General features: G+C 42.7%; 1 protein-coding gene across 4 annotated transcripts in view; it reads left to right on the top strand.

Annotated features, from left to right (window-relative positions):
- The window catches only part of KIF16B (kinesin family member 16B), a 277,612-nt gene that overhangs the window by 57,155 nt on the left and 204,918 nt on the right, over positions 1-15,539 (top strand). For all 4 annotated transcript variants that reach the window (XM_032351450.1, XM_032351451.1, XM_032351449.1 and 1 more), the window contains exons 11-12: positions 3,941-4,006; positions 7,163-7,222. In XM_032351450.1, coding sequence (XP_032207341.1) covers positions 3,941-4,006; positions 7,163-7,222 — 126 coding nt within the window. The remainder of the gene's footprint in view (positions 1-3,940; positions 4,007-7,162; positions 7,223-15,539) is intronic.

Below are 15,539 nucleotides of genomic sequence, written 5' to 3'. Positions count from 1 at the left end.
TAGGTTTATACCTAAGAGCGGAGTTGGTGGGTCAGAGGTGTAATATTTGTTCAGTTTTAGCAAATACTGACAGACAGTTTTCTAAAGAGCCTCTACCAAGTTAGAGTCCACCGTCAATGTATGAAGGTGCCGCTCTGGTTGCTGCAGGGCCCCAGCCACACCAGTGGGATTGTCCATTTCTCCTTGTAACCATCTGATGGATGCAGAGTTGGGCTGCAGAAGGATTTTAGTGTGCACTTCTCAGATGGTTAATGAAGTCAAGCGTTTTGATCGCTTGTCTTTTCAAGTATTCTCTTTTGTTACATTTAAAGCATATTTTCAGACTTCTGCTTTGAATCTGGCAGGAGAGAATGTCTGAACTCCTTTTCTCTTGAATGTATCTGGAGATGAGAAAATTAGACAATACAGGAATGAAATAAGCCAGAAAAGTCAGGAGGCAAAGAAAGACAAGAAGAGAAGATGGAAGTAGAATGGATTTCTCATTTGTGTAGCTGGAGTCACAGAGAAACTTTAAATGATAGCTGGATAATAAAAATATCACCAGGTGCAAACTTTTAAGATGGACACATCTCTGAGAGGGTCACATAGTAAAACTGTTACATGATGTTTGTAAGACTGAGCACAGGCCCACTAGGTAATTCAAAGGGGAAAGAAGGAGGTACAAAAACTGCATTATGTTGTTGTTATATTTTATGTAATGTATACATAAAAAGGTACTTTATTATAGCAAAGAATGCAATTCATAATTAAAATCAAACATGATGTCAGCTTTTATAAAGGAAAAAAACCCACAACAACACTATAGGAAATAGCAGTAGACAAAGCTAAAAACATTTGCCACAGGGAACCATAACTCCTCTTTCTCATTTCATGAGAGCTCATATAGACCAAGCTAAGGAACAACATAGCATATTTATATGACACCATGAAAATTTGCTCTAATCAGTGCAAACCAGGAAGTAAGATTGCTAACTTGTACACTTTCTTTATTATGAAAAGAGCTTCTATTAAAAAAGATAAGATGGGGCACATGGGTGGCTCAGTCTGTTAAGTGTCTGCCTCTGGCTCAGGTCATGATCCTGGGATCCTGGGATCGAGCCCATGTCGGCATCCCTGCTCAGCGGGGAGCCTGCTTCTCCCTCTGCTCCCCCAAACCTCTGCCATATGTGCTTGCTCATTCTCTCTCTCTCTCTCTCAAATAAATAAAATATTGAAAAAAGATAAAGGATCACAAGCTGATAGAAAAGTGAACAAAGGATATGAGCACAGTTCACAGAAAAAAGTTTCAGATGGTTCCTAATCTATGAAAATATGCTCAACGTCCCTTGAAATACAGTAAATGCAAATACTAAGAATAGTAAAATGAATATATATACAAAAATGGACACACTGACAAATAGTCATGAAGCTGTATATTTTGCTGCATGTAAATTATACCTCAGAATTCTTAAAAAACCTGTCAGATGGGCACAGCTCCGCAGTGCTTGACTGCAGAGTACGTTGGCAAGGGCAGGAGGCAGCAGGTGCTGGTCCACGTGGTTAGTAGCGTTGATACTGCTGCATTTTTGATGTAGTGTAATTGATTTAAGGCATGAACTTCATCTGAGTATTATTTAATCCTGAACATTTTTCTTCTAAATGGACACCCTGCAAAGAGTAGTTTAATTGAAAATGGTTTAGTTTTACCCAAAATTTCTTTTAAAAGGACTGAGGTCACGTTTCCAAAAGGTGTAACGGTCATGATAGCCTGTGTGCTTGTGTTCAGTCTGATTATCTGCTGAGAGTCAGTGCGGTAGGAATGTTTCAGCTTTGAGTAGAGAGGAAAGATAGACCAAGAGTGGAGTCTGTAAAATTAGCCATGTTGAAGAGGGGTTGCTGATTGTTTTGAAAATTGTTGATCATATATAAACAGTGCCATCATTATAACGCCCGCCATTTGCATTTCTTCACTGGCACCTCTTTGTTGAGTACCATCTGGGTGCAAGACAGCGTGCTAGGTGCTGCCTCGATGTGCCCTCGTCATGGTTAGCAGAACTCCTCTGCCTTCACTAAGGATGAAGTTGCTTTACTAACGGTTAACTTGCTGGCTTTATTCTCTCTAATCTGGAAAACGTGGGATGCCAGCTTTAGAACGGGGCAACATCTCTGATGATAAAAATGACCCTTCTAGAAGACTTGCATCAGGATTAGGACAGACTATACATAAACTGTAAGTGTGTGCGGGAAGCCATAATTTTGGGTTTCCCAGAGTGCAGTGACTGGTAACTGGGTTTGTCTCTTGTGGACCTCAGGGGGTAGGCCTCTGCAAGAGATGTTGCCTCTGTGGGGTGTGGGGTGTCTAAGCCAAGGTGAGCCCCCCAGTCTGCAGGTTTGAGTCTCAACCCTTCGAGAGGGCCAAAGACAATAGCTCCTGACAGCTGTGAGGACAGTTGCAGAGACTTCATGAGGACCTTGCCATCCTGTTGTTAGTCTGCTGTCTGCTGGGGAGACAGAGGCCAAGTGTGGCCCCCGGTAGTCTTGTTAGCCTGAATGTTGAACTGAGCCCAAAAAGATCACCTTGCGGCTGTTGCATTCATTTGAATAGAAATTGAGAAGTAAATAATAATGAAAAAATTCTATAGTCTCTGAGGAGGACAACTTGGCAATTAAAAAGAAAATCATACATATAAATGACTCACAAATTCCCTTCGAGGAATTTATCGATACAGCTATGTATAAGGGAGGCAACTGGTACAGGATAGTCATTTATAGCATTGCTGGTAAAACAGAAGATTAGAAAAAACCCTGCATTTTCATTAAGAGGGAAGTACTAACATAAATTATGGAATATCCATATCGTGGAATATTGCACAGTGTGTTGGAATTAATGAAGTGGATTTATTTGCACTGAATTTTCTCCAAGATATATTGTTGAGTGAAGATGGCACTATTCAGAATAGTATTCATGCTGTTTGTTTAAAAAACAACAAAAATATGCTTGCATATGACCAAAAAATTGCAGGTTTAGCTAGCATATTGGCTAAGACTGGTTACGTGGGATGGGGAGGGAGGAAGACCCTTTTTTTTTTTTTTTTGAATCTAGTTGACATAGTGTTACATTAGTTTCAGCTGTACAACAGTGATTCAGCTTCTCTACATGCTATGCTCACCGCAAGTGTAGCTACCATCTGTCACCATACAATGCTGTTACATTGTTGACTGTGTGCTCTCATCTCTACCTTTTCTGTGACCCCTTTCTTTTATTTCTGATGACATCCTAGGGAGTACTAGGTCCCTGCCTCTCAGATTATGAGTTCCCAAACACAGTCAGAGCCCCTATGTATCCCACCTGGCTCCCTTTGCTTCTCCTGCTCTGTCTGCCTTGTCCCACTTCTAGCCTGATTTTGGTGTTTATCATTCTTATGTCAATCTTTATACCTTTGCAACATAGATTAAAAAAAAAAATGGGTACATAGATTGTGGTGTAGCCATACCATACATGGAGTGTAATCCAGCAGTGAAAATAAATGAGTTTCATTTGCATGTATCAAGGTGGGTAAATCTCAGAAGCCAGGGGTTGAGCAAGATTTATGCTTCTTTTTGAATTTTTACATTGTGCATGTTTATAACAGATGAACGCTTTCTGATCTAGGGATTTAGGTTGTGTTTGATTTTGGCAAAATGTCAGTATGTTACATGTTTGTCTTTTTCCTTTGCTTTACTGATTTGTATTGCAAATGTAGGTTTGCTAGGATGCCATGGTTTTGAATATTATGAGATATGTACCCCATCAATTGAAGACATAGTGATGACTGACACTTTTTAGGGGGTGTGGGACAAGACATTTTACCTCTGCTTAATAGTTTATATAGTACTTTTTGATAATTATCAATCATGGACAAATCTTTCCTGCAGATAATTGTTTACTAATTGCTGTTCTCTTTTATGGCTTAAATTGTAGATTGCCCTCTTAGACTCCCCCACAGCCTTAAGTATGGAGGAAAAACTTCAGCAGAATGAAGCAAGAGTAAGTGATACCTCAAGTTGTTTTCTTAAATCCTGACTTTTGCTATTATTTTAAGTGTGCTTTTTGGTACTTGCTATCCAAAACTCATTTTCCTTCTTCATTTCACTTAACCTTTTCTCTGCCACACGCCACTTTTAAAGAAGCAGGTGGCTCAGTCAGTTAAATGTCTGACTTCAGCTCAGGTTGTGAGATCTCAGCGACCTGGGATCGAGCCGGACCCCTGCCAGCTCCGTGCTCAGCAGAGAGTCTGCTTCTCCCTCTGCCCCTCCCTGCCCCTTGTGTGCTCTCTCTCTCAAATAAGCAAAATATTAAAAAAAATATAAAGAAGCACCATAGTTGACTTTTTATATATCTTATCACATTCTCTGTGACTTAGTAAATGTTTTGTACAGATAGTCAACTGCAATTGAAATTCACTTGCAGGCAGTGCTGATGAAGCCGCAAGGCTTCTGGATCCTTCAGAGCAGATGGGGGTGGGGGCGTGGGGAGTGACTAGGGCGAGGGAGGCCATGTTCAGCATTCATGAGGCACCAGTAGTCCCCACAGCTTCACCATACCTGAAGCAGGACCACTGTTTAGGGTTTTTTTTTTTTTTTTAAAATCATTCTTTTACTTTGTTTCTGGTGGGAAGTGCGGCCCTTGGAGAATCTCTGAATGGTCCTGATAGATGCTTACTTCCCCTCAAGCTAGTGAGAGCTGAAGCAGGAAGGGAGTGACTGGCAGAGAGGGCAGCTCTGGAGATGCTGTGGTCCCTGATGTTTCATGGCTGACCTGGTTCTATCCTATTTTTGTTTTTGTTTTTTTTTTTTTTTTTTTAAAAAACCTCCATGGAAAGAAAAACAGGCATTGAGAACATTTTTGGAGATTGTAATTTGTTCACTGTGCTGAATGGTTAAAATAGATTGAGAAGGAAAATTGGATTCTTTTGGTAAGCTCTTCAAGACTACACAATATTGAAAATATAAATTGGGTTGTAGTTAGGATCTTGTTGACATTTCCCTAGATAATTATGCTGATGAATTTGCTGATAATAGCATTAGTAAAAACATTAGTTTCTTAATTCCTGTTTTTCTCATGAAATTTTATATTTTAGTACTCAAATTCTAATTTTGAGTGCTTTGAAATGTCCTGATATAATCTTAAATTGTTTCTTAATAATCGTTTTCAGGAGTACCTAGCAAGTTAATAGAAACCAATAAACATTTTAATTTAAATGTGTTACACATGCTGTGACAGAAATGACTACCTATCTTGTTCATAACAATTTGTAACTTTTAATCTAGTTTTTTGCTGACCTTTTACAATTGTTTGCTATCTGCTTGGCCATAAATCTTATCGGCTGATCATTTGTTAGAGGTGGTATCCCACCTCTGTCTGTTTTATAAATGAAGATTATTTGCCTTAAATTTGATAGTAAAATCAACTCAAGGCATACTTAACAATTTGTTTAAAGCTAGGATTATTTGATTGAATTTGAAAAGGGTTGATAGGCCTGTTGTTTCTTCAGGGAGAACATACCCGCTGGTGAAATGCAGAAGCATTTACTGTTGAATGCTGTGTTTCTTAGATAAATTGCCAGTGAGAATCTGTTAACTGATTATTATCATAAATTGGTAAATTCCATACACTAATCTTTTCTTCTCCTCTAGGGAAAGAAGGCATAAAACTATTCCCTCTCTGAAAGCTTCTCCCAAACAAACCCTGATAGCCACGTGGCTTTAATGTTATCATTAAAGAGACTGAGGTTGGCGTCGGGCAGGGGATGAGAGACCGGAGCATGCGTGCAGCCCCAGGCAGCGAAGACAGTCTTCGCAGACCAGTAAAAACACGCAAAAACCAAAGCTAGAGAGGGTTGGTCCTGTGTGTTGTATTAATTTATTTTTAACCAAAAAGATGATGGATGTTCACTGTGCTTACTAGTAAAAATGAGGAGATAATGATTTTAACTTAGTCCAGCCCTGGGTAGGGGTGAGTGGAGTGAAGTGAATGGCCCCTGAACGATGGGATATAGGTGGGTTAGGTATGTTTTGGTTTTGCTCTCGGGTAAACCATTGCTCCGGTTTCTTCGCTTCCTGTCAGTCACAAAGGCTTTCTGTCAGGGAGGTTTCTGACATGAATGCCCTTTCTAGTGGCCTGTGGGCAGGGGCTTCCCTCGGAAGAGAGTGTGCGGCAAGAGTATTAGGCAGGCACTTTGGCCTGGTTAAGTAAGCCATCTCCTCAGTGGGAAGAGCAGTAAGTTCAGGTGGGACACGAGTGCGGAAGCGGCAGAGGTGTTAAATTAGGAGAAAGGCTTTCAAAGGACAGAGTGTCTTCTGTCTAATCGTGTCATATCCCCCCCCCACCCCCAGCCCACCAGTTACTCTGTTTTAGCTTCAGGGATATTCCTTTTTACGGGACACATTCTGTTTTTTCTACCTCTCAGTCAGGTACTGTATCACTGGGTTACTAGAATCACGTACTGGACCATTTAAAAAGTTTTATGGAACCAGCAGAATATTTTCATTAAATTTTAGAAGTAATTTCCAACTGTGCTGTGTTCAAAAATTGTGGATGCTTTCTCCCCTGAGTTATAGCAGACTGGGAAGAAGCTGATTTTTATCAAAAGATTTTTGCTTTTGCTAAAAGAGTTAATTAAAAAGCTTTTTTTTTTTAAAGATAGAATGAGATTTATAAACCCTATTAATTAGCTAAAAAAGCAGATTATCTCTTAAAGAAAACTGCAGCACCTAGGGTGATTTAATCACCACATCTAATTAGAAAGAAACATAAATCACTATTTTTTAGACCCTAAAGTATAATCAGGAAAAAAGTAACTGATTTAATGGGACATTGTCATCCTTAAACTTGTCATCTTCAGTTAATATCCAAGGAAGCAGCTTTTATTTAAGTATACCAGGAAAAAGAGTGTTGTAAAACTCTAGGCAACTTGACAAAATTTTTTTTCCTGTTCTTTTCTTTGCCTTAATGTAGGTGTAGGACGAGATTAGCTTGTTTGATTTATCTTTGGTGATAGTTCTTTCACAGATTGAAATTGCTATCTAATTAAAAAAATATATAGTACATCTTTCGATAAGTTCTAAGAGTTTGGAAACTTTCTAGAAGAAAATCACAGTAAGCTTCTTATGGAATAGTCACACATGTCTGTTTTTCCTTTAGGTTCAAGAATTGACCAAGGAATGGGCAAATAAGTGGAATGAAACCCAAAATATTTTGAAAGTAAGGACTGTGATACGGTGCCTTAATCTTACTCTCTTGGCTCAAATAGGTAAAACGTTTTTTCTTTCTCTCTCAAATATGGCTATTATGTGCTTTGCTTAAGGTAAGATCAGTGACTTTTGGGGATTGGGTTTCTGGTTTGATTTTGAAGACAAGTTTTTCATTTTTAACTCAGCACATATTAAACCCACCTTAATATTCAAGGGCATCCTTAATTTTCATGGGTATCCTTCCTGCCTTTGTTAAACCCAATGTAAAAGCGGGGGCGAGTTAGTTCTGTGTCTGACAACTCTGAGAGGGGTCAGCAGTGGACTGTGTTCAGTTCTCCATGTGCCGTTTAGGTGACCTGGCCTGCTCCGGGGCTTGAAAAGACTTTCTGGTGAGGTGGGAGGTTGTGCTGTGCTGCTCCGCGTGGGGGAGAGCTGACGCTTCCGGGAACAGAAAGCACGGCCCTGAGTGAGGGTTTCCCAGTCCACTCTTTCTTCTCTCCCCTCCTGGTTCTGATGATAGTGTCATATTATTTTGAGGTACTTCCTTGTTATTTCCTGTGTCAAGAGATTTTTGTGTGGAAAACGGAGCCAGGACCTCACTCACATTTCAGGGTAGTCAGGTGTGGAATTACGCCCCACCACAAGACGTGGGTAGTTTTCCCCTGCAGCGGCATCAGCTCTCAGAAGCAGTGCCACCACCCCTGACTGTGAAGCCCACGTTGTTTGACCTCTCATGGCACAGTGTACACTTTGCTCAGTAAATTTGGTAAGAGAGAGGAAGGAAATCTGTTCCATTTGAGGAAGAGAGAAACCAAATGGTTAGCTCTGAAAATCACTGCGTGTGTGCCAGTCCGCACAGGCAGCAGCGCAGCAGTGCCGTGAAGACTCGAGCCTCTCCCTTCTGCTGTGTGCAGCCCTGGTCCCTGGAGAAGGGGTTCTATGGCAGCTGCGTGGAGGAATCCGGCCTGAGAGCCCCCACAATGGACCCCTCCGCTCCTTTGTTACGTTTTTTCCTCCTGTGGTGATCCTGAGCCCTGAAGTTAAGTCGTCCTGCCATTCCAATTCCATTATTCATAAATCTATTTATTTTTATAGTTTTATAACTTTTCAGATGAGAAGAGTGGAAATGTGAGGTGTGCTAGGTGTTAAAGATTATGAGGAAGACTGATGATATTTCACATTTTTCCATCTCTTGCTCTTATAAGCCCGTTTTGGATTTCTCTGCTGGTATTTGTGTTTTAAATCTGTAGTGGTTTTCTGCTCATGTTTGATATTTTAAGAGCTGTCTTATTGGAAGGCAGTGCCTGAAGCCTGAGGTTAAAAAAAAAAAAAAGGCAGCTACTCAAATGCTGTATTTGAAAACATGCTTTGGAAATGGATGAGGAAAGGGCTTGTTACCCGATGAGTTTGTATCTGTGTGGTTTATGAAATCCCTTCCCATGTTTCTGTTGTCAGACTGTCCCTCAGTCAGCTTTTGCTCCAGTAATGCTGTATGGAACTCACCCCAGCCCAGTGACTTGAAACAGCATTTTCTCTCATGCGTGTGCAGGTTGGCTGGGGGTTGGCTGGGCTTGGGTCCAGGCTGTGGGTGGCTTCGGGGTCTGCTCCACATGTTTCTCAGCCTCTTGGACCAGCTGTTGTCCAGGGCATACTCTTCTCATGGTCTTGGCTAAGGTACAGGCAGGCAGGCCTAGTTGTACAAGCACATTTCACGTTTCTGTTTGCACCGTGCCTGCTAGCATCATGTTGGCCAAAGCAGGTCACTTGGCTGAACTGAAAATCAAGAGGGAAAGAAGTACACTTCATTCGCAATAAAGTGATGCCAGCGGTGTAATTGTACAACCTGCTTTGAGATCAGTGGTTTAATTTAGACACGCCCATTTTAAAAGGTGAGCCTTCAAATTCTGGGAACTTGGTCTTCTAGAGAATTTGCACATTTTGTAGATACCGGCCCAGTGAACCAATAAATTCCCAGGAGTATGTTCATTGTCAGGACCCAGTTGTGGACTCTTCCTGTTTGCCAGTTATTGGCTTTTTCAAGCCCCCAGTGCTGAACACCCAAGGAGAGATTTTGGGGAGAAAAATGAAGAGAGTTAAAATATTCAGGGGATGGAAGGGAGAGCGGCACGGGCGGATTTGGTGTTTGTTAGTGCCACGAGTGTCTGCCTTGTTGCTTTTTCTTGTCCGTGTGTATCGGCGAGTCATTTCAGAGGAGACACATGACCAAGGAGAGGAGCATAACCCATCTTTTCAGTCGTCAGAATGATCGTCTTTGTCAGTATTGAGCCATCTGTGCCGTATGCTTGTATCTCCTCCTTCAGTTATGAGACCCAGGATTAGTCTATCAGCATTCATTATGTGGAGTTGCTTCAGGAGTAAATGGGAGCCCCCTCTCATGCAGGGGTAGGGGTCTCAGTCAGCGTGGAAGGCAGAGGTCCTTTAATGGCAGAATTACACATGGAAATCCCTTCATTTCCTTTAAAACCACTAAATCCTGAGCTCCTGGATTGCTCACAAGCCAAGGAGTAACTTTGTTCCCTTCTTTTAATTTGGTCTTTGGCTTCCTTTGCTCTGGATGAGTGATCCAAGGCCCTCTGTGGGGGTGGAGGGAGAGTGGAAGGCAGTGGGCCAGACTGGTGCTCTGAGAAGGGATGATGGCTGTTTGCAGCCAGGCTGGGGGCACCATGGTGACAGTGACAGCCTTGGGCTTTGATCTGTGGGACTTGGATCTCGGGCTTCTGTTCCCTTTCTGACTCACTGAGTCATGACCCTTAACCCACAACTGTCACATACCCTGGTTTCTAGCTTAGAAATCAGGGTGGACGGCAACCTCTTCCTTAGATCCAAGTTAATAGACCACAGCATAATACAGTCCTCGGAGTTATTTTTGAAAGTGGCTAATGAAGGTACAAAGTATGTTAATCTTAAGGAGGCTGTTCTTGGGCAGTTAGGTAATGAGAGTTTTATTATCCTCCGTGATGTACTCTGTATATCTACTTTCTTGCCCCTTAACCTGCCTTCCTTATTTTCATTAATCTTCATTTTCTGGAAATTAAAGTCCAGACTCTCAGAGGCAGTGGTCTCCTCAGTTCCCTGTTTACTTGGTCAGTTCTACCTGCTCTAGGACCCTTGGCATCCCACCCGCCCTGCCAGAATTCCTGCTGGTCCCAGTGCATACCTGTGTGATGGGTCTCTGAGTGTTTCTTGGCCTTTGTCTGTGATGCTTCACCATTTCAGATGCTTCCTTCCCCTTTCCAGGCCTGTCAGAATCCATGTGGAAGCGCTCTCTCTAGTCAGACTTCTCCCTCTTCCCAACTGGAATGATTTTGTTCTTGCGCCTTTATAGCATTCGGTTTTACCTCTGTCACAGCAACCATCACAATCTGAGGTTGGTTGCCTTCTCTCTCTGAACAGGAGCAGGGTCTGGGCAAGGATTGTTTCTTTATCATCCCGTGAGCTAGCTTCTGGAACTCAGCTTCTCTATAGAGCAGGCGTGCAGCAAAAACTTAACGGCGTTAAAGTAGTATCAAGAAACAAAAACCAAGACCTTTATATTAATTTGCTGTGGTTGTCAGACAAAACCTCACAGACTGGGGTGCTTACACAGCAGAAATTCATTTTCTCAGTTCTGGATACTAGAAGTCTGAGACCACAGTGTTGGCAGGGTTGGTTTCTCCCAAGGCTTCTCTCTTTGGCCTGTGGTTGGTGCCCTTCTATGTCCTCACGTGGCTTTTTCTCAGTGTGCTTGCACCGCTGGTCACCCACCCCCTGTGTGCTAATCGCCTCTTTTTATAAGGACATTGGGCAGATTGTAGCCTAACTGCTTCATTTTAGTGAAATTACCCCTTTAAAAGTCCTGTCTCCTAATACAGTTACATTCTGAGGTACTGGGGAGTAGGACTTCAACAGCTGAATTTTAGGGGGAACGTTCAGCCCCCCATGACCTGGAAGCATACACAGTTGATGGAGTGGTGGGAGAAATAACATGGGGTGTTGTACACGCAGTGGTCTTGTTCCTACCTCTACCTTCCATCGTATGTTCCTCATTCTTCTTTGAAAGGCTTGTTTTTGAGTGTGTGTGTGTGTGTGTGTGTGTGTGTGTGTGTGTTTAGTCTTTGGAAGGAATGTGCTGTGGCTGCCTTGCTTTAGATTATGGTCCTGTCCTTCATCTGGATCAGTTAGATATCTGCCTTTTGAAGTGTGACTCCTGGACCAGCAGCATCACTGTCACCTGTGAGCTGCGGGCTCGCAGGCTCCCCCTCAGAGGCGCTCTGTCAGAATCCAGGATTCCTGGGTCTGCACCATAGTGTTTAAGGAAAGGGGGGAACAGGCTTGGTTTCTTTGCTCTCAGAACTCTTCTTCCCCTTCTCCAGCTCTGCCCTGGGTCGTGAGGGATGGACTCCCGAGGTCCGATGGGCTCCTGTGGGAGTCCCCGGGAGATTGGAGCAAGAGAGCAGACCTCTCGCTCTCCAGCTTCTTGTGGCATCCACATGACCCCTTGGGTGCCGTCCTGCCTGGTGACACAGGCCTCACCCCTGTGTCCCTCCTGCCCACGAGTGATGCCTGTTCCTGCTGGCGTCAGTTAGAGGGTAGCCTCACCATCCTTCATGGCTTTCAAGCTCCTCCTTCAGCCAGTTCCCTGTTTAAAGCCCCTGGGATGTAAGCCTTGAAGTAGCTTCTCTTTCATGGTTTGACCTGGTCTGCTACCAGAGTGCCACATCCCAGTCTCTTGCCATGCTGTGCCAGCCCCAGAGACTCCATCTGGACTCTTCGTCTCTTCCTCCTCTCTCTTTCTAGTCTCTTAGAATGCTGCCCAGTATTTTTCATCCTGGCTGAATTTGTATTAAACGGTGATAACTCTCTTGGGTCTTGGAACTTAATGTTGTGATAAATCCAGCAACTAGAAGCCGTGGGATCAGTGCGTTCCCAAGGCCACAGTATCGGTTCCCCGTTTGCATAGCTTCGATATCGTGCCAACTACTCAGTGTTTGAAGTGGTTTATAAAGTGACTACTTGATACCCCTCCCGTGTGCATTTTGGCTTGGCTTTTTATAAATCCCATATGTTTTACTGCTGATGAATTTTTCCAAGTAACGAGCCCCCAAATGCTTTGTCCATTCCCACTTTCCTCCCCTCCCCCACCCTCCCCTTTTACATACCTCTTTGGTTTGTCTGCTCAGTACGTGGTTTGATTTCTCTGTTCTTGCATTTCATCAACGAATAAAAAAAAAATGCTTGAAGATATGTTATCTGATGACTTCCAGATAACTCCTTGAATTCTGTGCTTCAGGATAAATCACAGTCAGTTTGGACCGCAGCATAAAGCTCTCGAGTGCCTGACAGATGGTGTGGCAGAAGGGAGCACTGACTTTGGGCACGGGCTGTCCATAGCCCAACCGCAAAGTGCTGCCTGCAGCCTGAGAGCGCTCTCTGTTTGACTCCCGCCAGCGCTGGCTACTCTTCCCATTTTGTAATAAATAGGGTCTCCTCCTTTCTGAAAACACACCCTTTGATGACTCGGGGTCTGACTTGCTTTTGTGTTTTCATTGCCCTGCACAGGACATCTGACTGTGACTTGGCACCCGGGAGGGTCGGGGAGGAAGCAGGCTGCCCAGACGCAGAGGCTGCAACTGGAGAGACTTGCCCTTGAAAAGTGAGCTGGTGTAGAAGTCGAATGAAGGTGGTTGTTGTTGTTTTCAGACATTAATTAAGTGGAGTTTTTGGTTTTTTTTTTCTTTTTTTCTTGCACACACACAGTAAGCAATGTTACTGAATGTGGGGGCATACTTGAGTCTATGTGATGGTGGGATCCTAATGCAGATGATTGAAGTTTAAATCGTACTGGTGTCTTAATATTTCATCTCTGGGGAAGAGAAGAGGCAGGCCACGACAGGCGCATGACAGAGCTGGGTAACACTTTGATGGGAGAAAAGGTTTTGCTTTTTCAGAATGTTTTGACTAATAAGAAATGGAGTAAAGTGAAATTGGAATCCATTCTTGGCATAAGGTTTTCTGAGCTTGAATTTCATGGATATGCTTACTTTAAACCAGCTGATCTTTGTTTTATGATAGAATCAGTCAACTGAACTTTTGTCTCTGGAAGATTATGGCAACCCATAAAAGATTTTCTTTTCCCAGGCTGTCTGTGGTTTTCCATTTCGCAGAGCAGACGTGTGTTGGGGAGAATAATGCGTTTGGAAGCAGCACTAATAACTGGGGCTGTTGCTCAGCAGATCAAGGCAGGCCTTTGGATTCCCACCGCCCAGGGCACCGAATCTTCTGGTTTCTAGAAAACCTACAAACAAATTATGGGAGAGGTGATGCTTTGCGGCCTTTGTCTCCTTTAGATGTAGTTAATCTTGACCTCTTCTTGGTACAAGAAATGAACCTGGGGCAGCTTTAGGATAGAATTTTGTTTATGGACATTGATTTTGCCCAGATTTTGGATTAAGGAGGCGGCATCTCTGTCAATCACCGGTCACCTTCCTTTTTAGCAACTGTTTGGGCATTTAGTGGTTCAAAATTCTGACCTCACACAGTCTCACATATTGTTTCTAGCTTATAATAGCATCTAAAAATACAGAGCATTGTCTCTAGGGCTCATTTGGCTATGTGAAGATACTACATCGAGTTTCCAAGTGTTCATCCAAGCAGAGACTGGCTGCAGTGGGAGTTTTGGAAGTCAGTGCTCTTTCCCCTTTGGTTTTCATGTGAGAAGAGAGTCGGACCAGCTGAGCACCTGCTTATTGGTGCTGTCCATGGTGGGTCACGCCTTTATGATCTCAGTAACTGCCGTGTGAGTTTCGTTTTTGTAAGTTTTAAAAACTTTATTTTCAAACTTTTGAAAGCTTTTGGTAAAGATGGGATGAGAGGTAGTGAGCATTTTTTGTTTGGACATACCAATATCCTAATAAATTAGGATTACTGCCTGCGTCGATAAAGAATTTCTAAGTGTTACTATGAATTTAAGAATATCCTCCCTGTAATGGCTTAGCTAGCTTGACTCATTTTCTCTCTTCCATCCTTTTATCCACCACCCATTTATCCACCCATCCATTCTTGACCTCTCCTCTCTCCCTCCCTCATTCAGTAAACATACGTTTATTGAGAACATTTTCTGTATTAGGCATAGTTCTAGACATCGGGTATAGCCAATGAACCAACAACAACAACAACAGAAAATCCTTGCCCTCCTGGAGATGACTATATCCTAGTGCTAGAAGACTTTTTCCCCCAGTCGTGCATTCTTTGGTAAGCTCACATAACCCCTCTTCTCCTTTTAAAAATAGATTTTTGGGGACACCTGGATAGCTCAGTCAGTTAAGTGTCTGACTCTTGGTTTTGGCACAGGTCGTTGTCTCACAATTGTGGGATAGAGCCCCACATCAGGCCTTGTGCTCAGTGTGGTCTGCTTCTGATTTTCTCTCTCCCTCTCTCTCACTCAAATAAATACCGTCCTTAAGAAAATAGATTGTTGGGCGCCTGGGTGGCTCAGTGGGTTAAGCCGCTGCCTTCGGCTCAGGTCATGATCTCAGGGTCCTGGGATCGAGCCCCGCATCGGGCTCTCTGCTCAGCAGGGAGCCTGCTTCCTCCTCTCTCTCTCTGCCTGCCTCTCTGCCTACTTGTGATCTCTCTCTGTCAAATAAATAAATAAAATCTTTAAAAAAAAAAAAAAAAGAAAAAAAGAAAATAGATTGTTGACAAAACAATATAGTCCCTTCCTCTGATGTGCGATGTTTGAGGCTTCAGATTATATAAACTACATGTCTTACTTTTCAGTTTTAGTATTTTAAGTTTACTTAAAAAGATAAATTATGCTAAATGTATTAATATATCTGTCTATATTTATAGTGCTTTGAAAAGCCCCAGAAGAATAGAAAGCTTTTTTTTTTTTTTTAAAGGGGAAGAGAGAGAGCATGTATGGAGGACAAGGTAGAGGGAGAAGGGAGGGAATCTTAAGCAGGCTCCACACTCAGCACATGAGCCCAAGGCAGGACTTGATCTTACAACCCTGAGATCATGACCTGAGCTGAAATCCAGATTTGGGCGCTTACAACTGAGCCACTCACCTAGAAAGCATTTGTAACATTGATATCCATTTGGATGTAGACTCCATGAGGATTTAGTTTCTGTTTCTTTTGCTGCTGAACAGGTTTCAATGCTGAATAAATGGAAGGCTAGAATGGCCACACCTGGGGATATGTCACTAGAGGTGTTGTTATGAATGAGTTCATCAATGTAGGCTCATTGTTCCTGTTGTTAGGTTATAAAACTCCTGAGGTCAGGAAACATGTTTGTTCATTTTTGTATCTCTCATAAATTCTAGT

This window comes from Mustela erminea, chromosome 7, assembly GCF_009829155.1.
Source record: "Mustela erminea isolate mMusErm1 chromosome 7, mMusErm1.Pri, whole genome shotgun sequence".
NCBI classification, from domain to species: Eukaryota; Metazoa; Chordata; class Mammalia; order Carnivora; family Mustelidae; genus Mustela; species Mustela erminea.
This window is presented reverse-complemented; position numbering and strand designations above follow the sequence as displayed.